The 24,190-nt window shown below is 43.5% G+C and overlaps 1 protein-coding gene and 2 long non-coding RNA genes across 10 annotated transcripts in view; 2 read left to right on the forward strand and 1 right to left on the reverse strand.

Moving 5' to 3' along the window:
• The first annotated feature begins 2,133 nt into the window (after window positions 1–2,133).
• LOC136302135 (uncharacterized) lies at window positions 2,134–3,978 on the forward strand. The gene is made up of 2 exons (XR_010724006.1): window positions 2,134–2,239; window positions 2,337–3,978. It is a non-coding gene; the product is annotated as an uncharacterized lncRNA (long non-coding RNA).
• Window positions 3,979–5,213: 1,235 nt separating this feature from the next.
• Window positions 5,214–9,627, forward strand: LOC136289343 (uncharacterized). The gene is made up of 5 exons (XR_010720767.1): window positions 5,214–5,317; window positions 6,273–6,456; window positions 7,843–7,907; window positions 8,670–8,715; window positions 9,338–9,627. It is a non-coding gene; the product is annotated as an uncharacterized lncRNA (long non-coding RNA).
• A 1,867-nt stretch (window positions 9,628–11,494) lies between these two features.
• Window positions 11,495–24,190, reverse strand: part of DLGAP1 (DLG associated protein 1) — a 403,833-nt gene continuing 391,137 nt past the window's right edge. For all 8 annotated transcript variants that reach the window (XM_066183026.1, XM_066183018.1, XM_066182983.1 and 5 more), the window contains 3 exons: window positions 20,474–20,565; window positions 18,400–18,552; window positions 11,495–15,527 (listed from right to left, as the gene is read on the reverse strand). In XM_066183026.1, the coding sequence (XP_066039123.1) occupies window positions 15,318–15,527; window positions 18,400–18,552; window positions 20,474–20,565 (455 nt within the window). In that variant the 3' untranslated portion in view covers window positions 11,495–15,317. The remainder of the gene's footprint in view (window positions 15,528–18,399; window positions 18,553–20,473; window positions 20,566–24,190) is intronic.

The following is a 24,190-nucleotide window of genomic DNA, read 5'->3' on the forward strand; positions in this document are numbered from 1 at the left end:
CCTGGGCACCAAGCCCTATCTCTAGGTGTGTAACAACATGACCCTCTTAGATAGAAGAACCCTTGTCTGGGCATATATAAACCCTGCACGGGGTTTTTGTTATGAGCCTTTTATCACATCATTTAGCTGATGATGAAGAGGATTGACCTGGCTATGGTGAGAGTGGGTCAGTCCCAGAGCTGTGGGTTTTGCACTAGATATATCTATGTTTGCCTGGCTTCTCTGAGTCCTTCCATCTCTGCAGTGTTGCCACACTGCTGGGGAAATAATGCCCTGGAGCTCCTCCATCAGTGACATTTCTCCAGTTGGCAGGACTCACCTTCTTTTTGGGGATGCTCATTTTTATATGTAGTAGTACAGACATGATTCCCAACTCTGAGGCCTGTAGTTTTATTAGTATGGTATTCTATAAGTGTATGTACAGAGAATGTTTGATCCTGCCTCTGAAGTCCCTACTGCCTGATAGTTCTTTGGGAAATCATGTGTCACGCACTCCATACCACTTCCCCCCCAAAACCAAACAGTTAGGGCCTGAGTGGCTTCCATTAGGGATAAACAATTTGGTTTCTTTAACTGGTATGTCCTATCTAGTTTCAGCATAAACCAAGTGTTCTTCCCTATCTCAGCTTTCCCCCTGGTGTTCTAGCTCTTTTGCAGGAGCAAAATTGGGGTTTTTTTTTGTTGATTGGCAAATAAATTTTAGTGCTTAGCTGGGGGCTTTTGGCCTTTAGAAGCCTCTCCTGTAGAAGCTGTTGATGGAGAAGATAGTCTTGACCACAATTTGCCATCAGCAATTTTGTGTGGATGTATATATATCTATACCCTACATATATCCTAGTAAGGATACCCTATATGTATTGCTCCTGGTATTTATATGAAAAAATAAACAAAATCACTTGACCAACCCCCAACACCAATGTGAGAAGAATGTGATGTCCCTGAGCTTGTGTTTATGAATTTATATAGCATGTCTTGAAAATTGTTCTGGATAGAAAATACATAACTGATGGTAAGGATCTCAACAGTTTTGTAATTTTCCTGAGTAAGCATTCAGCTGTTTTGCCAGAGCCTGTAATTTCACTTCCTTTTCTAGTCTGCAATGTTCTGATTGCTTGACCTTGTGTCCAATGTTTTATTTTGTTTTCTTTTGCACTTCTAGTCTCATTCCTTGTTTGAACTCTCCCTCTATGATTTCTCTCTCTGTTTGTCTTGAGAGTGCTTACACAATATCATGCATAGTCCATTTAACTAGGTTAGAGATATTTTGACTAGTTTTGTACTGTTTTGAAAAGCATCTGATCTCTGCTACTCCACTACACTAACCACAACAGCAAATCTTGGTCTGATAAAAACAGATCAACTCCTGTTCATGAGCGAAAGCACATTTTCTCTGTGCAGACAGTTCCTAACTTCTGCTTTCTGTGTTATGACAGGGGTAAGGCAAAGAGAAAAGCAATTAATAATAAAATCCACTGGGCATTTTCAAAAATGGAGGGATTATTTTTAGTTTTGAGTCAGTGGCGTTGCTGGTTTCCGTGTGCTCTCTGAGTCCTGGCTCTGCTGCCATGAACCTTCTCCTGGTGAGGTGTGAAGCAGACATTCCTCTGCTAACGTGAATGAAAAGGTTAGTTCAGGTTATTGTATTAAACACTGCTTAGGCAGTTACTTCTGTAACTCATTCTTCGTGTTAAATTCAGCTGGCTTGCATTCAGCCAAGGTATTTTCAGTGATGTGCTGCCAGCTTTCTCCAAAGGCCTCCTCAAAAGTCTTTTTTCCTTAGCTGGTGATATGTGGAAAAAACCTCCTGTAAAAATCTCGGTTTAGTGTATGGATTTGCATCTGCAAAGTACATACTGTCTGTTGTAAAACAGTCAGTCCCTCCGCCTCCCTTCCCCTACCAAACCTACCTTGACCCCTGCTACTGTGTCCAGGGCATCTGGGGCATAGAGGAAATGTCCCAGTCACCCTCTGAAGGGAGAGTGACATCCCTTACCATCTCTTTGGACCCTAGGAGGAGGTGGTGGAAATGCAGACATATGGGTCTGCGTTTCCATGGGAGAGTTTACACTCAGTCCTGCAGCACCTTACTCCTTCACCTGCATGTGATCATGGGGTGCTGGTGGTCTTGGGGAGGGCAGCATGTGAAGCCCAGCTGGGTATTATGCCAACAGCCAGCACCACTCTGAACTTCCTCTGGTGTGGCAGTGTGAGTTTAAATAAGTAGCAGGCATGAAAGGAGGTATGAGGGGCTGTGTCAATTTCTCTCATATTTACACTGATAAGCAACAGGTATTTCCGCTGTGAAAAAATTAATTTCCTTTCCTTTTGAAATGCAGTGATGCAGAAGCTCAGGTTTCCTTCCACGGGGTCAGAAGAGCAAGGAGGGCTGCATGGATCAGCTGATGCCTGAGTTGGCCAGACTCTCCCCATCTGGCAGAAGTGACTCATCGGTGGCATGACCAGGCACTCTGTGAGGCTTGTTGCGCTCAGGGGGAGTTTGTCTTCAGATCCTCTACTTCCTTGAAGATTTGCCTTTAGTCCTTGACTTACCCCAGCCCTCATCTGCATTTGCTTTCCAGCCTGGGCTGAAGTGGTCTGCCCCTGGTGCCAGTCCCTTGTTTTAGGGTGTGGGGAGCTGCCATTGCAGTTCTTGAGCTGCTGCCTCCACCTGGGGCTCATTACATGTGGCTTCCTCTCCAGCTGCCAGGGGCCTGGACAGAGAGCAGGGAAATGGCACACAAAGGGCTTGTCAAACCCTCAGCCCTGTCTGCCACTGAAGGAAGAGCTGGCTGAGCCTCCCTCCCTGCAGGACGGGCTTCCTGCCCTAGGAAATCCCCGGCTGTAAGGCAGCCCAGGAGATCCACCTTGGGGATCTCAAACTGTGGCCAGTCAGCACTGGCTGGGTACAGAATGAGAGTTATGAGTTTTTAAAAAACCCTAATAAAACCTTTTGATTATACATAAGAAGGAAAAAAAAAAAAAAAAGTGATCCTGCCTGCTCCCCAGCTCTGTGGTTTGCCTAAACTTACTTCTCTGGAATACACTGGAGTTTGATCTTTGAGAAATGATATCTAAAAAGCCCACATGTAAAAACTTAACTGTTCCAGCGATAGGATCATAACCTGCCTTTGATCCTGTAAATTGTTGAACCGCAACTCTATTCGTTGCCCAAGGACTGCAGGAAATGTACACAGGGTTATGCAAATCTCTAGGAGAGGGAATGTTTTGCAGGGAGGGGGGGAAGATGGTTCTTGCCACAACTGTCAGTCTCTGGATTGCAGCTGAATAGTTTGGCAGTCCCGGCGCTCTCCTGTGTCACCCTGCTGCCAGTTCCCACGGCTCCTACCCCTCTCTGCTCACCGTCCAGTTGTGCAAGTCTGGAGCGGCGAGCTTTTTTCAGATCTCCCCCTGCGTGCGCTGGTGGCATTAACAGGCACAGTCTGCAAGCTCAGTCCTTCGTCTGCGTTTTTCTCCAAGCCACCACTGTGAGTGCAGTGTTCGTGTTTTGCCTCTAAATCCCCAGGACTTTTGCCGGCTGGAGATGTTTGCATGGGGTGGGTCAATCTGATGGTAAGACACAAAACGATTTCTTTTGGGAGCCCTGAGGGGAACTAAGCCTGCACCAGAGCCCAACCAAGGCAGGACAACAGCAACACCACAACAGGGACATGGCCACCAGATGGGGAGCTGTCAGACAGGACTTTAATTTTGTGTAAAATGTGAATTTTCCTCTTTCCCAGACTTGCAAAAGCATAGTCAAACTCTTGTAAAGACTCAGGCTGGGTGTAGTGTGGGAGTACATCCATCATCATCACCACATTCAAAACAAGAATGCTGGACATACTAACCATGGCTCAGGGTAACATATCCTGATAAAAAATAAAAGTAGAGGTCCTTTTATACCTTCTCTGATTTTTTTTTTTTCTTTTGGTATGTAAGCTAAGTGGCATGACACTGGACTTTGACACTTCGCCCAATTTACTTTAATTTGCATGTTGAAGAAAGGTATCAAAGGGGCAGGATGAGCCCACCATTGCCCAGGTGCCCTGGCCATGGTGTTGTGCTGTGCTGGGGAAGGCTGTGCTGCATCCAGAGCACAGCCCAGCCTTTTCCATAAGCTGCATACACCGGACATGTTCAGGGGCTGCACACACCAGAATGTGGGGCAGTGCTGCATCAGCTGGGCAGTTTGTTTTGCTGTTTCTGTTTGGTTTTTTCACCTCGGTGATAATTCTTACCCAATGCGCGATCTCTGCTCTATGTACTTTACTACTCCTTGTGATAATCAAAATCCGGCCCTGAACTTTTTCACTACAAAGGAAACAAGAACTTTGCCCTGTTGGCTGTTAACAGGGCACTCAGCAATGCCGCAGCCTCTTCTCACGTGCAAAAACCTCCAAAGTCTGTGGAAATCAGGGTTATGCTGATGACAGAACGCTTATTGTTTTTTTACCAGTGCGGCTGGAGGTCAGGTACTTTGACACGGACATGAGATTTCTGGTGTCAGACTCCTCTTAACAAAGGAGCAGGCACCCAACCAAAGTTGGCGGAAAAACCCCTTTAAACACCAGGACCGCCAATAACGTGCTGCGTACGGCTCAAAGTGCAACCCGTGGTGGGTTCAAAGCGCTGAAACATTAACCAGACCTTGGGCCAGCGTCTGTAGTTGCCGCAGGGTGCCCACACCATGGCTCCCGGGGGCGGGAAGTGAGGCTGGCACTGTTATTCCCCGTGTGCAGAAAGGGCGCAGCGGTGTTTGCACAGCGCGGACGGAAGCGCTGGTGTGCGGCGGCGGGGCAGCGATCACAAGGTACGAGCCGCCCCGTGCGGGGAACGGGCCGAGGCCGAGCGCTTAAATCTCAGCCTCCGGCTCCTGTAGAAGGGCTCTGATGAACGCTGCAGTGATGGTGGTGGTGGTGGTGGTGGTGGTGGTGATGGTGATGGTGGTGGTGGCGGCGGCGGCGTGAGGCTGGCTTTCCACATCCACTCTTTTGTTGCCAGGTATAACTTGCCTCACGTGAAACCCCTGACTCTAAACCTCCCCCTGACCCCAAATGAGGTAAGGCTTGTGGGAAGAGCAAATATCATTTATGAAATTGCAGGCTGCAATAGCAGGGGGAAAAGAGAATGCTAAAGTTGCTTCTGGCCCCACACCGCAGATGGTTTGGAGCTGGGTGGTGCTTTGGTGGTGTTTTCTTTTTTAACAGTGGTGAGGTGTCCTGGAGATCAGATGAGGAGATACGAGGAACCAGAAGGCATTTCTGAGCATTCAAGTGTTGTAATCATGCTCCCTGAGCTCAGCTGACACAGGAGACAGGTAAACACTTCCCACTGCCCAGGTAGGTGACAGTATATAAATCGTCAGAACACCCCGAGGAATAACAAGTCTTTTGCAACTTTGTCTTTGAACTCTGAAGAAGTTATGCTTGCAAGCTGGATGGCAGTGGTGCCCAGACATATTCTGAGGCATAGCACAGCTCCCAGCTCCCTTGCAGAGGATTTATCCTCAGCTGGAGGGAGGGTACAGCAAGCTGTGCGTCACTGCTGATTCTTGCAGCTGTAGAAACTTGTCATTTCCTTTCCAAACACCAGCACCCTCAGCAAGGCAGTTGGCTTTGAGCCAAAAGCCATTCCTGTAGAGTCTGTTCCTGCTATATACATGTGTAATGTTAATTTACCTGATTCCTGATGTGGGTTTCTCCACAACCACTGCCACATTATCTGTCTTGTCAGTGTGGTGGCTTTGGGAGCAGCCTTTTCCATTATCAAGCCTTAGTGTGAGTTTACCTGAGAGGATGTCCCTGTTCAGGGGAGCAAAGCGATGCTTTGCTCTGCTTGTGCTGAATCACTGTTACCTGGCAAGGGTTTGGGAACTGTGAGATGATATTTTATTGTAGCATATTACAGCTGCAGAAAAGGTATTGGATTCTGCATTTCAAAAGACTAATTCTTGATCAGGATGATAAAATATTTAGGTCTAGAACTTTGCCTTCACAGCTCATTGTAAAGTAATTGCTCTAGTAGTTGTGGCAAAAGAAAGGACATGCTCATTTATGGTGCTTTAAATCAGACAAATCATTTCTGAAGACAACAGAACTGTAGCAGAGAGCTCTGGTGCAGCGCTCCTTCTTGGATTGTAAACACTGCAAGACAGAAACCATCAATATTTACACAGTGCTCAGCCCAGCACAGTGCAGCTTCTCTGGTTGGGCCTTTGGAGGCACTAATAGGAATATTAAATCATGCTGAATACCTTCTTGCAATATTTACAGTTTAACGATAACCACACGTGTGCGTGCTGAATACTGTGGATTGTGACCATGCAGCACCAGAACCAGAAAACCTGCAATGACGCCAAGCCTCTTGATATCTTCCCCCTGCTCATCACACATGTGCTGCACCCCTTCTGGTGTTCCCAATATTCATCAGAAGCAACTTAGAAGGAATGATGTAAGAGTAAGTGTGTTACTGTGTGAGCTGTCGCCAGTTGTGCCAAGGACTGTGGATTGAAAAGTCAGGGGGGACGAAAAAGCATTAAAAATACTACTGCTATGTTGCCCTGTGGGCTAACAGAAATGTGACGCAGAGAAGAATTAGCCTTTTGCGGTTTCATGTTTCCCTGACCTTTTAAGAGAGAAAGAAAAAACCAGACCCAACTTCTGCTCCCAGTTACAGTGCAGAGCAAATGTAATACACTGGCTCCTGAGGTGCGAGAGCAGAGTTTCACGTTGTCTTTTGAAAAGCAGGGAGAGCGCTGAGGTGTAAAGATAATTTAAGGAAAGCTGTGTGAGTTCAAAGATAAACTTCCATCCCAGGCAAGTGTAATTATTGCTGTTTGAGTAATTTTGGTGTTTAAAGAGATCCATTTGACCTGCTGTGGTGGGATTTCTGCCTTGGTGTCAGTGTGAGGTAAAGCAGAAAACACGTGCCTCCAAAGCACCATGTCTTCGTATGTGTGAGCGCGGGATGTGCCACAAGGGAGGACTCCTGGGCACCAGCACTGCAGCTGACAGCCCCTGCAGTGGCAAGTACCGCTGATGCATGTGGCAGAGATGCTGTGATAGCACCTGCAATCACACCACTTGACACTTGGGAGGGTCTTGAACCATTAGTGTTAAGCTCACACGTTCTACTTGATATGTAAACAGTTCCAGTTAAGTGTCATTTCAGGATTATTATTTTCACTTATGCAACTGTTGACAAACAAAATCTGCTTGGATTATACTTTGATTACAAACTCTGCGTGCTTCAACAGGGTTTTTTTGTATCTTGGTTTTATTTTCCACCTTCCACTAAAGGAATTTTTTTCTCAGAGAGAGAAAATACAGGAGATGGGCTGCTTCCTACCTGAAATCCCAGCATTGCCTGGCAGAAACTGATAGACATGAATCATCAGAATGAATGCAATACTGCACACAAGTAGCTTTTTTTACAAACACAAGGTTGTTAAGCAAAGGATGAGAAACATGTGGAGTACACTGCAGTTTGCTGATGTATGGCTGGGTTCCCAGGTTCGTGTACATTCTTGCAGACAGGCTGCAGTTGTCATGATGCTATTGCCAGGAAGGATGTGAACAAAAGGAAACCTCTTGTCAGTTGAAGTATTAGGTTAGTAATACAAAAGAGTACTTCATGGACTCTTTCAGATCGATACACGTCATCTATTTGTCAAAGATGTTTTTCTCTTATGTGTGTGTAGTCATACAGCCTCTTTGACGTAAGTCCCTGTTTTCTTACATTTTTTAAATAACAGCAATATTTACGACATGGTGAATCAAGGCAATGAGCAAGATCATAGGATCCTCTTGCAGAGGATCATGACTTAAAAATCATGTGTTTTAGGCAAAGCATTTCTGGATTCACTTGAAGATTGACACATGGACACGTTTCCATTGAAGTTACAACAGGTTTGTCTTTATGTATGTCTTCACTACATTTTATAGCAGGCAATTAGTCTGGGATGAAGTCTGGTTTCTCTCCCAACACTGCAAATGCAATTGTGTAACTTAAGCCTGGTTCTTATGCAGGATTAAAACAGTACATAGCGAGATGAAAAGAGAAATGGCTCTTTCAAACTCTTTTTTCCCACCATGACAGCTTACACCATGGAAGCAGCAGCCGTCTGACCTGGATTACTTTTGGGTTGTGTTTAATGTACATCACATTCCCCTTGAGTTGCCACTGCTCCAATAGCAGTGCCCCGCCCTGTGCAAGGCCAGCTGTTGCCCAAGGGCTTGTATCTCCCTGCCCTCAGCTGGCACCATGATGCTGCCCTGTGGCTGATGCTACCTCTGAGGTTTGTGGAATTTGTAGAATTGTGGTCATGGTGGCACTGATGCACTGGGAAGGGATGTCACATATTTAAAAACTATTTACTGAAACGTTGCTCCGAGGTGGGAAGGGATTTCCCCCTTCAGCTGTTGCTGCAGGTGTGATTGTCCCACAGCATAGCAAAATGCCATCTCAGTTTTAGTGCATCATCTGTGAGCTGTCTGGCCCATACGATTTTTCCCCTTTTGTTGTCAATTATTGACTGGAAAGATGAAGAATGACACATGCTTAAGTGCATCAGTTATCTCAATTTCCTTCCCCTTAGGCCTAGCTTAGCCAAGATTTAGCAGAACAGCCTACAAAATGAAGAATTTTCAGGTTTGTTTTTTTTTTTTCAGGTGATAGGAGTTATCTTCTGAAGACTGACAAAAGGACTAGAGCACAGTGAGTTATTATTACAACCACTTATTAAAAAAAAAGACAAAAGAACATGCTGCAAGATAAAAAATAATACAGCCCAACTTGTGCAATGCAGTAACTTCTCAGTGCTACAAAAAAAATCCGGGATGATCACAGTCCTGAAAGCACACCCACAAAACCATTCCAGATTCCAACCATAAGCACCCATAGTCACTTCAGGAAAAAAATAAGATATGGTATTTTAAGGACAAGACTTTGATAATTCTCCAGTTTGAAGCCAGGAATAAGTGATAGATTGGACATTCTCACAGGGAAAATAGGCTAGTTACATTGGTATGGGTTACCCTTTGATATTCAACGTCTCAGCTCCCTAGTTACCATCTCCAAACTAAGGTGTTTGCCTCAGCACATGGTTGTTTACACAGTGACTTATCTTACCTTGGTGAGATATTTGATACCCATAAAACATCCGTCACACTTTGTCCTACTGCTTTTCTTTAACTCACGGCAAGGCCCATCCCTCTTCCAAAACCTTTGACAGCTTTGAAATACAGCAGTGTTGCCATAGGTGTAGCTCAGGGACTGTGCAGTGGTTGCTTTCTCCAGAGGCTCTGCAGTACCTCAGTACTTCCCCCTCTTTGAACAGACTTGGCAAAATCCATAATTTGTTTCCATTCTGCTTGGCTGAAAATGAGGAAAAGTTCGGCACCCTGTCACGGAGACAGTTAAATGAAGAGTCAATACAATGAAGGCCTCTGCACCAGGAGTAGCCCATAATAGGTGGTGGCAATGTCACAGCTCAGCTTGTTTTTTAATATAGCTCTTTTTTTTTTTTTCTTTCGTGTGTGTTTTTTTTTTCCCTCTGGGTGGAGCAGAGCTGGGGAGGTGATGACTTACCTGCCACAGCTCAGTAGATCGCAATCTGGAACTGGCAGAGTGTTAACACAATGCTCCAACAGAGCTTTTCTGTCTCTAATTTCAATGATTATGTTGTTACTGGATCAGTGAAGAGAACCATGAAAAACACAATTACCAGGAAGCCCTGTTCCTTTGCTTGCCCCTTTGTCTCCCTGCGAATGGGGCATGTGACTCACGGAGCAATAGAGGGCCGGCTGTAATCTCACGCACTACCGAGAAGGGTGCTGTCCGCCCATGGGACCCAAGCGTGGGAAAGCCTGACTGCTGGCTGCAAGGGCCAGTCACGTCATGTTTTGCAGCTGGCATCCAAATGCATCCTGATGAATCAAGTGAGAGCAGCTACCTTCTCCTGCCACAACGGTGGCCGAGCAGCCGTGCACAAGAGGGGCTGTAAAAACCTCCCCGTATGCAAAAGCACAGGGAAGGGACGGTGTTGTGAATGAGCTTACTGTGACAGCCCAGCAATGTTTTATCACTGGCATAGCATCAGACTAAAGGGACAGGGGATGATTATCTTTCAGCCGTGGGTGCTGACTTCAGGTTTGCTCAGTGCAGGACCATGGCTAGTGGGCCTGACCCAACTCTGTTACGTGAGGCATAGTGGGAAAAAACGAATTCATTCACTCTCTGCCCTCCAAGTCATGTATAAAGCTATGACCTCAACAACAAATACCAGTAGCAGCAGAGCAGCCAGTCTTTTTTATCATTAATTGCTATCAAAAATGTCAGCTCAAAGTCATCAGATTTGATAGGCGATCATGCTCCAAACTGACGGCTGAAATGAATTATTTGCCTATTGCGTGATGCAAAAACAATGTCTTGCAGGAGAGAACAGACATTGGCAAACAAACTGACAACAAGATATACTTCTGGGGAAGGCTTCTGATTTGATCTGGAAGGAAACATTGAGTATAAATAGGGAGAAATTTTACCTGCACGAAAGGCGGGGTTGAGCCCTGGCTTGGACTTCCTTACTCTGCTCGAGAACAGTGTGAAACATACCTGCTATTTTACTCCCTTTGAGCTGTTTTCATTACAAAAAGGTGCCACGCTCCTCAGAAAGTTTTTTAAGTAATAAAGCATTCCCCCCCGTCCCTGGTGCATCCATTTATCAGTGACCAGTGAGCACATAAATTCCAGCATGTGAAGAAAAATCCCTTCATCTTGGTGTTAAGCAGAATTTTCCCTGCCCATGGATTTGCAGCACAAATCTTTCTGGTCTTTCTGTGCTGAGGGTCTAGGCATGGGCAGACAGTACACGGTACAGCACTGGCACACTACTAATGTAACTACTAGGTACTACAAAGTGAATCAGGACCTGCTTAAATACTAGTATAATCATGAACAACATTGTCCAGTACATGTTTCTGTGGGATTTGGTGACTGTCTTTATTTCACACAGTGGGGAAAAACTCCATGTGGAAGCGGGATTCCAGTGAAGGGAAAGTTAGCTATGGCTGCCAGGGATCTCTTTTGCTCCCAAAAATTCAAACATCATGGGACATAAGCAGAAAATGAAAGGGAACCAGTGAGGGGAAAACCAAACAGGCTGGGGTCTTCTTGCTACTTCTTTTGAAGTCCCCAGTGTAACTCCTGGCATCTTCAGTGGGGTTTGGCTGGGTTCTGTGCAGAAGCGCCTTTGAAGATTTTGCTAAGGCTCAAGGCCTTGATCATGGCAACTTTAATGCCAGTGAGCAACTCTGTGCAGATGAACACTTCCAGGGTGCTCAGCAGGATGCTTCAGATGAGACTTTGCAGGGCTGGTCTTAAGCAATGAGAGCTTAAGAGAAACATTCTGCTTGTCATGCTTTTATCCTTGACCACATCAAATGAAATGCCTTGGCAGTTCTGGAAGAACGAATTTGCATTGAAAACTCACAGCTCTTACAAGCAGTGCATTAATTATTTTATTAATTTACTCTTTTTACATTATGGGAAACATTTATCTATTTACATTTTCCTGTCCACACACAAACCAGATAGATAATCCTATGGAAACTCAAATCATTAAGCCATAAAAACACTCTTCCCTGTCTAAAGGCTTTCAATTTTGTGTCTTTTGTTTCAAATCAAAAACATTTTTAAAATCACATTTGGGAATGCAGGTAGGCCAGTGATTTATATTCTAATTAAAATATGCATTTGACCATTTTCCTTAAAAAAAAAAAAACCAACAAAAAACCCCAAAACAAACCAAACCAAACAAAAAAACCCCAATAAATTCACAAAGATGCAGTTTAAATTAAAGTGATAGTGCACATCAAAGCATTAAGGGAACACCAATAAATAAACTGAAATATATTACAAATAAATTATTTCTATTTACCTTTTCAAATATTAAAAATCTTTAATCCATTTCTTCATCTTTCTTTACAAAAAGGTTATGAGAATTTTATGGAAACATCTCCAAAAAATATAATAAATACCTCTTTTTTTTTTTTTAACTTTTGAAGCAGGAGACAAAACCAACCTTTTCTAAAATTTCCCCCAAGGAAAAAAAAAAGCAATAGTTTAGTCCCAAAGTGAAACAGAATATAGGCATTTTCAATATACACTGGGCAGTTTAGACTAAAAACAAATAGTTACAAATTATACTAAAACAGATGATGGAGCAAATACACTAGCATTAGTGTCAGTAAATGAGTCAAGTGGTTAACTAGTGGCATTCTATGGGCAGAATTATTTTATTTTGTATTTTCTGGTATTGGCTGTATTTTTAATATTTTGCTAAAAAACTAAGCAAACATTATAGTAACCTCTCCAGTGCCAAATGAACTAACAAGCATTCAGCTAAGAATAAATTCATTTAAAATAGGTACAAAAAATATTCTATGATATACAAATACAATAATTTGTAATGTACAAGACTAGATAGTCTTCACTTTTCTGCATTTATAGGGGGGAACTTGCTGGATATAAATTTCTGTAGCCACTTGTCAACCAAAGTCTTAACTCATCTTTCATAAAACGTTCACAAAACTAAGTAAGTCTGCGACACAGTTGTGAATGTGGACTCTCACCTAGGTACTGCTTTGAATACTTCAGTACAAATGAGTTCCAAATAATTAATACTTCCTATGACTATATATGCTCAAAAGTGGCAGTTGGCACTATTACATACTGCAAACACGGTGATGTTTTGTTGCTGCTAAAAGTTAAACGCAGTGTTTCAAAACTAGCAAATACACTGGTATTCAAACGCTTAGAGGGTCAAACCTTTTGAAGCTCCTGTAACACCAAGCACTCTAGAGTTACACTGGATTTCTGATTACTTTAGTTAAAAGTCTTTTATATATTAAATTATTAGCCCTTATCTTGTAAACCACAGCAGTAAATATTTGTGCCCTGTTTATAAAGACATAGCTCAGATATCGATGGCTTTGAGAGGTAGCAAATTCTCTAGTGGTTTTAGTATGCTCTCATGAAAATACTTGGTGCCAGAACCTATTACCTCTCCTATTTTCTTGAATAAAATTAAATTAGCACCTGGCTATGATGTCATAGGAAAAGAAGCTGTCTGGCATGGTCTCAATGAATAGTTTTAGCAAGAGCTTAACTTTTCGATGACGATTTTCAACACTTTTTTAAGTGCAAGCTGCAGAATTACGCCACGTGTGCAGTGGGGTTTTTCACTGGTTGGACTGTCCATACAGGTTGAGCAGCCATGGGCACAGCCAGCCAGCAGTGATGTGCAGCATGGGCTGCCACCTGTGCCCCTCTGTGGCGGGGCTGTCCCTGTGCTCACTGGGAGCAGAAAGCAGCCTGCCTTCCTCTCCCGCGTACCCCTGCCCTGGCAGACAGGGTGAAGAGCACGTAGAGGAGTCTGGAAAACATCGCTGCAGGACTGCACACGCACTGAGGACTGGACAGCGCTCCTCTGCTTGCACCAGTCCTGTCACCCAAAGCAGCCCTGTCACCCAAAGCAGCTCAGGCTAATTCTGCTGGCAGCAGCACATGCCAGTTTAGGCACGCGTGTGCGCACTCACACACGCTCTCACGCACGCACACAACTCGCTTTCAGCAACATGCCTGACATAGCTTTCCTAATGTTGGCACAAGAGATTCCAGTAGCAGCGTGGTCGGCATCACTCCTCATCAGAGGAGCTGGAGGGCAAGCCCGCGCTCCAGCCAGAGGTGGCTGGAGGGAACAGACACACAGGAGCTGACCTCTCAGGCTCCTCTCCAGCCCTATTATCTGCCATTTCCGCCCACTATTACTCAGCTACTTAGGATGCATATTTTTCGTGATTGCAAAACAATGGCAGAAGCCAGGGTAGGAAGGCTTGTCGTGAAAAATATTAAGTTCATATTGATCCCATAACTTGTGAAAAATAGTCTATTGTTCTTGCTCAAGTGAGTACTTTATACTATTAAGAGGAGGCTGAATTAGAAATTTACTCCTAAATATGGATGGTTTGGTGATAAGCAGTCTGAACTGTAGCATACAACCAGCTGTGGATAGAGCAAAGCAAGCCTGGCCTGGAAAAGCATCAGAGGCTCCATGTACAGTAATTCACCTACAGGTGTCCGTGTGTGGCTGCGTGGACGTATGAGATTGGATGGTCCCACCGAGATTAAGACATCAACAAAACCAAGCTTTTTTTCTTTTTTTTTTTTTTTTTTTTCTTTTTTTTCTTTTTTTTTTTTTTTAACCAATATAATCCATACAATACAATACAAGAGGAATTGACAATACAGTACAATTTTAAAAATTCTTAATACTTGGACAAGAAAATCCTTCTTTTATATTATCTCTTCAACTGTCATTGCTTCTTATCTCCTTCCTTTTTACTCTTTTATTGCCTTTCAAAATAGATTATTTCCCTGGAAGATCGAATTTACAATCTTCTGCTGATTGAAATGTTTAAGTAGTGATTGATGAAATAAAAATGAGGCAGTTTGTGCAGCTGTGAGTGTGCAGGTATCATTCCACAGGATCTTTTATATCCCTCGCCATCTCACCTGTGGGATATACTTCCACTTTTTCACCTGCCAGAGCTGTGGGGTTTCTTTTCATCCCCCCCTCCCCGCTCCCACCCCAGCTCCCTCCCCTTGTGTGACTCCTTAATTCAGGTGAAGATGTGATTTGGAGGTTTAGAATAAAGTGCGCCATCTGCTTTAAAAAAAAAACAGTAATAAAAAGAAGGGAATCCGAGTCATAGCTCCTTTCATCTTTTGTGAGGAAGACGGCAGAGTCCGAAAGGATCACCCTGCATGACTGAAAATACCAAAGTCCCCTACAGTTTGATATTGCTGTACACTGGGTAACAGACTAGCTTTAGGTCAACTAAAGATCATAAGTTAAATGGAGCATCTACTGTACAGGTGTGCGGGTGTGTGGAAGTCTGAGTGCTGCATTTATTTGTTCCAAACAGAAAAGAAAAAAGGATCGTGCTCTTTTACATGAGGCAAAGTGGCAGCATCAGTACATGTGACAAAGCATCGTGATGACATGGGCGGACCTTCAGAAAGCAAGGGTGATTAGAGGACATCTCTCGGAGGACCGACAACTACGCCACAGCAGTGGAGTTCACTGGGAGCATCGGGGCAGCTGCGTACAGAGAGAGGGGAGGGGGAGAGGAGGGACAGAGAGCGAGAGAGAGAGGAAGAGGTACAAATACTTCGTGGTGACCTTGAGCAGGAGCCTAGAGGGGCAGATTATACATGAGGCTTGTCTTGCCAGAGAGAGTCCTCCCGGTTGGATCCCTTCATAGCCTGGTCTGGGCTTCGGGGATGTATATCTCAATGCTTTCGGCGCTCTCGGTAGCTGAGTTCTGGCGGACCGATGCAGCGCGCTTGGCAGCCATCAGCCGTTTCCGGGCCTCCTGACGCTGCGAGCTTTCCAGAGAGCGTTCTCGTATGAGTGGCACCTGACCTTTCGATGGCTTCTTTGGCACTGGAGGAGGGACCCTTCTCTCCTGATCAAAGCAGAAGGTTAATGGCATTATACAGCTTCTCAGGGAAAGGCGGGAAAAACTAGGATATATCAGTAGTTAGAACACACATTTTACCTAAGGTTTGTTAGCTCTTATCTGCCTTTCTGTCTTCAGTCAACTGGCTTTTGTGCTCAAGGGTTCATAAACATAGGGCAAGGGCAAAGGGGAGGGGAGGGCCGGCCGCCGTGCTACTTCTCCTCGGGGATGGTGCTGCCGGGGCCGAGACCCCCATCGCTACCTGCTTAGTGCCAGGGACTAGGAAAGAGACCGACCTCCCGCCACTGGCAGCGCAGCCAGGAGGGAACGCTGCTCTCAGCAGAGCAACTCTGCAGAGCCCCAGCTCCTGGGCCACCCTCTTCTATCTGTGCACAGAGCTAGATGCTCCTGCAACACAGAGATGCCATGGCTTTGGCGTTCCCAAACGCAGATGGGAGCTAGCTGTCTGCAGCTGGTGCATCAGAATAAGTAGTTTTTTTAAAAAAACAAAACCCACCGCACATTTATGTATCTATTTTGGAGCAGTTTAGTGACTGCTCAAAAATCCCACACTCTGGGTCTCGCTGTGCAAGCTCATACACTCTGGCCTCGTGCTAAATAGGCATGAAGGTACATTCCGCTAGAAATAGAAAATCTGGTAGGAAAAACTTAAAAACTGTTAAGAGGTCATGCATTAATCATCAAGGTGGCAGCTAGCTCCAGATACGTGACCAACAAGGAGGGCTTTTATGTATATCCTGGTGCATGTACACACTCATCCACACAAAAAATAGAGAAAGAAAAAAACCCAACAAAAAAACCAACAAAAAAAAACCCTCAGGGAGGGATCTCTCCCACAAAAGAAAAGTGTATTCAGAACTGAATTTCAGGCATCCACAAAGACTTTGTCAAGTTAATTAGATTGTCTTTTAAGTTACATCCCCTTCCAACTGTGAACAAGGTCTCTGAGCGAAGGGATTTTATCACACTACAAAGGTCCCATTCTGCCCTTTCGTTTTCTCTCATGCTGCTCACAACAGCTTCCATGGCTCAAAATATAAAGGTGCTTAGTTACACTCATTCATACTTTGCTTTTTCTCTCCGTCCAAGGATTAATCTATGCTGCTCAAAAAGGGCCCAGTGGCAAAGGCCAAAGACAAATATCGATTCCACAGAAAGATTTTTCTTCCTTTTTTTTTTAATCCTTTTTAAGAAAGGAGATGATCTGTTTCATCTAAAATCATAGACAAATGCTGTTGTAACAGGAACACCGTGTAATTCTTTAAAATCTTTACCTTCCTACTGTAGGTCCCTTTCTTCAGCTCTACTTAACTTCCTTTAAACCGTTATAGTCTTCTTTTTGTTGGAAACTCTTTGAAATGTTTTTCAGAAGCAAAGAAAAGGCACATTTTTTTTCAAGGAAAGCTCTCATTTCTTACTGCTGCAATTGCAAACACTCAGCCTACCCACTTTACTGTAAAAGCTAATGAAAGACCATATACCAGCATTTCTGTGCATGCATGTTTGGCAGTTTTAACTTCCTTTTCTGATAGATACTGGAAAAAAAAAAAAAGAAGATAAGAAAATGACTTGCCTTCAGTACCTTGGGCTAGGAAAACACATTCCCATTCATTCCCCTACAAAACACACTAGGTGTGCACAAATGGTGTGAACATGGCACTCCTAAGTCAGGAATGAGTACTTAGTCTTGATTGGAGGAGGAGGAATAGTGCTACCAGCACTGCCTGTACAAGCTTCCTGCTGCAAGATTAACGGGGTTTGATATTATTATGGTTATTTGTCCAAAAGAAAACACCACTTTGGTCATTGGCAGGCAGCTGACTGTAAGCTGGGGTAGCCAGGACTCCTGTCTGAGCCACTGTACCTGCAAGTTGTGCTCCCACTGTACCTGTAAGTCGTGCTCCCCCTCCTTCTTGTGACCCTACCTGTTGGCTGTATTCATTGCTACCAGACCAGTCACAGTGGAAATTCAGCCATCAAATTACATACCTACAGGAGTGCGACATTAGACCATTGGTTCCTCTAGGAATGGGTCTGTGCTCTAAGGATTTTCTGAAACATTTGTGTATTTTGGCTCACCCAACTGCTGTTTGTCTCGAGGTGGATAGTGAGGAGAGAAAAAAAAAAAAGGCGATGGTGCCAAATGAGAATGTAAAGTGAAATGTGACTCACACTTGGAGATGAGGCAGTTTTTCATGGTGACAGAAGATGAGTATGTTTACCAAAAAAAAAAAAAAGGAAAAACCCCACCAAAGCTCCCAATGATTTTTATGCTACCTCATGTAAACAACAATACCAGGAAAATGAATATGTTTGTGAAATCACCCATTTTAAAAAAGCCCAAAATAAGTAAAAAACAAACAAATGGACAAAAAAATAGTAGTTTTTTCATGTAACATTTTGGAAGGCATATTTTTGATATTGTTTATAATCTGGCTACCAAAGTCAGCGATGGTTACAGTGCTTCCCTAGTTTTTTCAGTAACACAACCTAGAATCTTACTGTATGCAATAATATGAACCATAAATGTGATTTATTTAATTTTAAGAATCAATATATAAGGCAGTTCCTTCCAACGATTGATCATCTAATATGATTAAATGTAAAGCTTAACAAAGTACCACATTCCCATTATCCAATTCACAAAGACAGATTTGGTTTAAAAATATGCCTGAAACATATTACAGATAATATCCCAGATGATTATTATGTAAACATTGTTATTACAATGAAATTAATTTGATATGAGCTTCATTTCACATTTTTAATGTCAACACTGTAACACAGAGGCCTATTTAATCTGTCCAGTATTTGTGCAGGGTTTTAAATGAAGCATACAAAATCTACAGTGTTCTACCTTCTTGTCATGAGGATCCATCTGTTTCCAATTATTGGCCTTTAACTGATGAAGTTCATCAAATTTCATACTAATATTTTCTATGGACAACTGCAGCATATCCCAAAACCCTGCTAAATCCTGGGAGGTCGGCCGTGGATGTGCATTAGGATTCTGTGCAACAGAAGAAAAAAACACGTTGGCTTTAGTACTTCTGAATCTAAAGCATTCATGCAAATGGTCACAAATCTCACTAGCAAAGCAGTTCAAGCAGGTCCAAGTGCTGGGTAAGACCCAGAGAGAGGAGCAAAGCAAAGCATCACTTACTGGCGGGTTTTGTTTCGAGGAATCTGGTTTGGCGCTGAGCTGCTGTGCCAACACCCACTCACCCAAGGCAGCAGGTACCACCCACAGACTAAGGGTAAAGGGCCCCTGTGGAAGGTCCCCTGTGGCAGGATCTGCCTAGGGATGGATCCTCCTGGGCACAACTGGTGGCAATCCTATCTGCACTGAAATCAATTGCCAGCCTCCTCTTCACCTTCAAGAGGAAGGATTCCTCACCATGCTCACACTTGTAAGAAAGAATGATACCTGTGCAAATGTACATTTCCTGCATGTGCAAAGAGTGATATACCAACGTTTTCCATAGTTTGAGAATGTAAGGTTTACAAAAATACACTAAGTAAAATTATCTCTTATACACTTCAGGCCAAATTTTTTTTTGCTTGTTTGTTGTTGGTGGTGGTTTTGTTTTGTTTTGTTTTGTTTGTTTGTTTGTTTATCAAGAATAACCTTTGCAGGGTGAAAAGCTCAGAAGACTACGTGCAGAAGCACAGTAAACCTGTTTATACAGACAGATTTTTGGGAAGAATGAAACTGGGACACAGGTGGGGAGCATTGCTTTGTGTGCGCAAACTTATCAGCCCCAGAGCATTGCTCAGAAGAGCACATCTGGACAGTCAGCATCTTCAGCACAGCTTGGGCCAGACTCAGGGAATCCTGTCCTTCCTTCTGTCCCTTCAGTGCACCCTAGCTCTGAACACTTTTTGCATGCAGCGGGTGTACACAGGACCATCCCTGCTCCACTGGCAAGGCTTGTGTGAGGGAAGGCTTCCTACAGGATGTGTCTCTGTAAGCTGGTTCGCAGCTGAAACTCTTATTAAAATGAGATGTTGCATACACTTACTTCAAGAATGTTTTTACAGAAATGCTGAGGAGCTCCTACACCAGTCAGCAAGGTTTTGTGGGTGCTGTGGCCTTGTCAGACTACACTTGATATATTGTTATTAATTTTGTTGTTAATAAATAAATTACTAGTAGCACCTTGCATGATGTTTAACATGGCTCAAGTTTTACTTTGCCTTTAGATTTCTTCCTCTTCAGAAGCAAAAAACCCAAAAGAGTCAGTTGGTTGCCTTATAAAATTTCTATTTGTGTTTTTCACAGTCACACTGACAAAGGATTTTGGTAGGATGATTATACCATGAAAGGTGCAATTATTGAAAACAATAAAGTGTGTATTTTTAGAATCATAAGGAGACCAGAGATTACACTCCAATTCCTAGTTTTTCAGTGCTTGACACTAGCAGGTTGCCCAGTCATAGGCTGTTATTTGCAAAGATGTGCAATCAGAAGGCTTTTTCAGTTTTTATATTAAGAATTGGAACTCCTATTAAGATAGAGCCAATTTCTGTTGCATCTGTCCACTGAGGCAGATTTTAGTCTGGAGCTTGTTTCCCAGGAACACCTGGAAAAGCCCAACTCAGGTGATTTCTGATTCACCCTCAAAGACCTTAAGGTGTTTTACCCATCTGTGTGCCCATGAACTCGAGCATCAAGGGACAGATCTTTGCTCTTCTGAAGTTAGTACCAGAGTCTCAGTGATAGTTCACCCAAAGCTTTTTGCTTTTATTTTAAGGCTCTCAAGCTATTGTAAAACTCACGCTGACTCTGACAAGTTTGAGTTACTCCCAAATTCATACCAAGGCCTTTGGAAAAACTGTCACGTTAGTCAGAAAATCAGTTTAGTTTATGTAGAATTATTCACAGGGTTAGTAAAAGGGACACATTAGTATCTAGCAGAAAAATTACATACCAGGTTTTCTTCACAAAGTTCTCTGAACTGGTAAAATTTCTGAGCCATGAGAAGCTGGGCACTGCCCACTGCGGTTCGAATTTTCCCTAGAACTGAGAGAAAAAGACAGTAAGTCACAATGCTTTCTTTGCTGCAGGCAGCTAAAAGCCAATAAAAAGAGAGGAGAAAGCTGTGCATCAGTCAGCTCTGGCTTCCAAAAGGTATGTTATCTTGCAGTCACAAAAAGAGAAAAGTTGATAAATCTAAAGTCAGATCTCCACGAGGCAAAAAAATATGGAAAAGGTTGATGCATCTAACTCTCATTCCTCCAGTGAGACCAGTTGTAACCAGTTGTAATGACAATGTAAACGTGGCTAATCAAAAGCTCCTGCAGGCTGTAAAGAGCGCTCACCAGAAATGTCACCACTCGTACCACTATGACCCAAGCCCAGGCTTTGAACACAAACACAGCTCCCTGCACAAGAACATGCTGCTCTCAAACGCTGTTCGCTGTTCACTTCTCTACCTTACTCAGCAACTCAGACCTTATTGTTGGGTGTAGCTGAGTGTTGCTCGACCAGAGCCCCAGAAAGGGGATGATTGTTTTAGTGCACGCCAATGAATCTCATCTGCACCCTCTGAGTACTTTCCATGAGCACAATGCAAAGGCCGCCTCTGCCTTTGAATTCCAATGCTCAGAAGTACTTTCAGGGAGCAATCGCATCCTGGCCTCTCCTCTTTGCTGGTGGCATGGAGGGAGGTGTCAGAGTCCTAGCGCAGCTGGCTGAGGACTCATTTGTACAGACAGCTGGCCACTTATTGCCCCTTTGGACTGACCGAGTGCTGTGAAGGGCTGCAGTGAACCAGAAGACAGCCCACAGTAAATGCCTCTGAATAAAGCAGAAGCTCACACTGTTTTGGTTGCATTCAACCTCACTCAGACACTGTGATTTTACTGCTGCCAGGGGTAGTTGAGAATGCACTGCCCAAAACCGAGACATAGGCTGGTGCATTCAGAGATTCCCTGGGGAGTTCTGGTCCAGGGGAAGACTGTGTGTGTACCTGTACATGTGTGTGAACACACGTTATGTGTGTTCCTTTGTGTGTGTGAAAAAAGAAGCAAGAATGCAGAAACACAGCGGAAAGGCAGACACGGCCTCAGCTGGCAGTAAGACAGTGAATCCAGAAAACAGAGTGTGATTTTAGGGACTGTTAAGTGAAATAATTGATGCTGTGAGCAAGAAAGCAGCTTGCTTTCTTGTTTCTTTTTTGTTTAAGATTTCCAATGCTCAGAAAAAAACCCCAAAACTGTCTTTAAAAAAACAGGTTGGTATCACAGATTTATCTGTCTGCTTCATTAATTTTCCATCTCAGCTGAAACAACTTGTTATCCCAAATTCTCTGGTTAACAAGTGATTAAAAACAATTTAAATTAATTTTTAAAGTATTGCCACTTCCTTAATGAAAAACATGAATGGCAGCCACTGTGTCACAGTTCTCACTAACATTTCTACTCAGAGATCCTTGTATTGTCCCAGCCCTCAAACAGACACAGCAACTTTTCCGAGACAAATTTATGGCCTGGATATACGAGACAGGTGAAGGAGGAACAGGAAAAACAAAGATGTAGTGGCCAGCTCAAGGTGAGTGAACTGCTGGCAGAGTCTAGTAGAGGGACTAGTCCTAAGCTGCCATCTTCTGCACCATCCCCTGGGCAGAGTCATTTTTTGTATAAAAGCTAAGACAGCATTACCAGAGCTCCCCTGGAGAAATGGTGCTAAGTATTTTGATTTACCACAATGAAAAATAAATAAACAAACACATACATACATAAATATATGCAACCTTGCTATAACCCCTTCTAACAAGATTTTTAGCATTTCATCAGTCCTGTGACTGGCTGCAGTGTTGGCTACCAGAATGCCACTCCAAGGGTTTGAGCAGCCACACGCTAAGCAAACTGCCACAAATACTCATGATAAACTGAAACTCGATACACAGTAATACGAAATCTGTGTTCTCCTCCTTCAAGGCAAATGGTCTTTCCTCCACCAGCCTCAAAGCTCACTTCTTAAGGCTGTTGAAGGAAAAGTGGGATGTGGAGTTCATTTATACTTCAGGCATATAAAGGGGGGGAAAAAGGGGGAGGGAAGAGAGAGTCTTTTCACATTTTTTTCAGAACCTATAGGAGAGAGCTCTGTGAACACACACAGAGCCCAGACTTTCATTTTGTTCCCAGAACTCAGCTCAGCACTGCCAGGAAATAGCCGTGAGCTGGAAGATTCACTAAGCAGAATATTTTCAGCATATTGCGCAGGGAGTTTTGCACACAACTCTCATTATTGTTAGCAAGGCTTGCGTGTCTAATTCTATGCGCACAGTGCTGAAAATGGACCCCTTGGTGTGTCTAGTCATTTATGCAACCCAATATGCAAACCACTCAACTGAAAGGACTTTTCAATAGTAGGAGGAGCTACTCAGAGTGCTTTCATGTGGTTCCCATTGTTTTGAAAACTCTTCCCACTGAGTATATTTGGGAACAGCTGCCTCATCTGGAGCTTGGCCACTCTGACACTTCCCAAGACTTGAGAAGGGGAGAAAAAAGTCTCTCAACTTCTCAACTTCTTGGGATTTAAAAAAAAAAAAAAAAGAGAGAGAGAGAGAGAGAGAGAGAGAGAGAGATGAGGTGGGCTTTTCCGGGAAATCTGCACCAAATGAGTTGGAAATCACATTCCAAGCATGAATAAATGTATATGCAACTTGTTGATGATGGATGGGAATGTGCCCCCTTCTTTTAGGGCAGAAGAGCTTAATATTCAGAGATCTCAGCAGAGGGAAAAGGAAGTCCTTGTCCTTGGCTGCCTAGTGACTGGCTATTTGCCTGAAAACCATCATCCCAGCTGACTGCGGGATGCATGCTGATGCTGTTCTCTATTGTTGCCACTCCTGCTGTAGCTCTGGCTGGATCTAGTCAAGTGTCACTGATTCCTCGCCCCTCAAAAGCAAGGGGTCTGTTAATGTGCAACTCGTCAACAACCAATCCTGTCACGGAAGTTAGGGGGGAAAAAAAGACAAAACACAAAGCATGCAAGAAACTGAAAGGAATGTCTCTAGAAGACACAAAGCCTTATCAATAGACTAAGTTTTGTTTCCAAACCCACGTTGCTTCTAGTGTTTCAAGGCACAGTGCTCATTTTGCTTACTCAGTCACAATCTCTGGTGCCCAACAGAAAGGCCAAGGTGTAGTGAAAAATCAAAAGCGAAAATAGACCCAATATAGATTTTCTTAGAAGGAAGCCTGCAAGGTTTGAAGCCAAATACCAAGAAAATAAATGGAATTGCAAAGATAATACTCAAAACAAATCAGAAAAGAATCAGAGAAATCTTTAACAGAAGGGACATGGGGTACAGGAGGAAAAACACATAAACATTCAAATTGATGTGTTCAGCTAATAGGATACAAAGAAAACATATAAAACCCAGCAACAAAAAATTCCGACCCATCAAGATGCAATCATAATGGATTTAAACACCTATATAATGTTATTCATATCTGCTTTCTGTTCCATACGGGGCTATACAGCACAGTCAGCACTGTTGTATCTGAATGCCTTCCAGTAATGCATTAAGCAACATTATTAACATCCATCATATGCTTTGATGTCACCCCTTCCCCAGAGGGAGAAGTGTGTGTACTGCAGTGTTTTGTTTTTATAGTTTGAATTTTTCCTTTTTATT

The sequence above is a fragment of the Chamaea fasciata genome, unplaced genomic scaffold (assembly GCF_029207755.1).
Source record: "Chamaea fasciata isolate MVZ Bird 193981 ecotype frontalis unplaced genomic scaffold, bChaFas1.0.hap1 SCAF_1, whole genome shotgun sequence".
Lineage (NCBI taxonomy): Eukaryota > Metazoa > Chordata > Aves > Passeriformes > Sylviidae > Chamaea > Chamaea fasciata.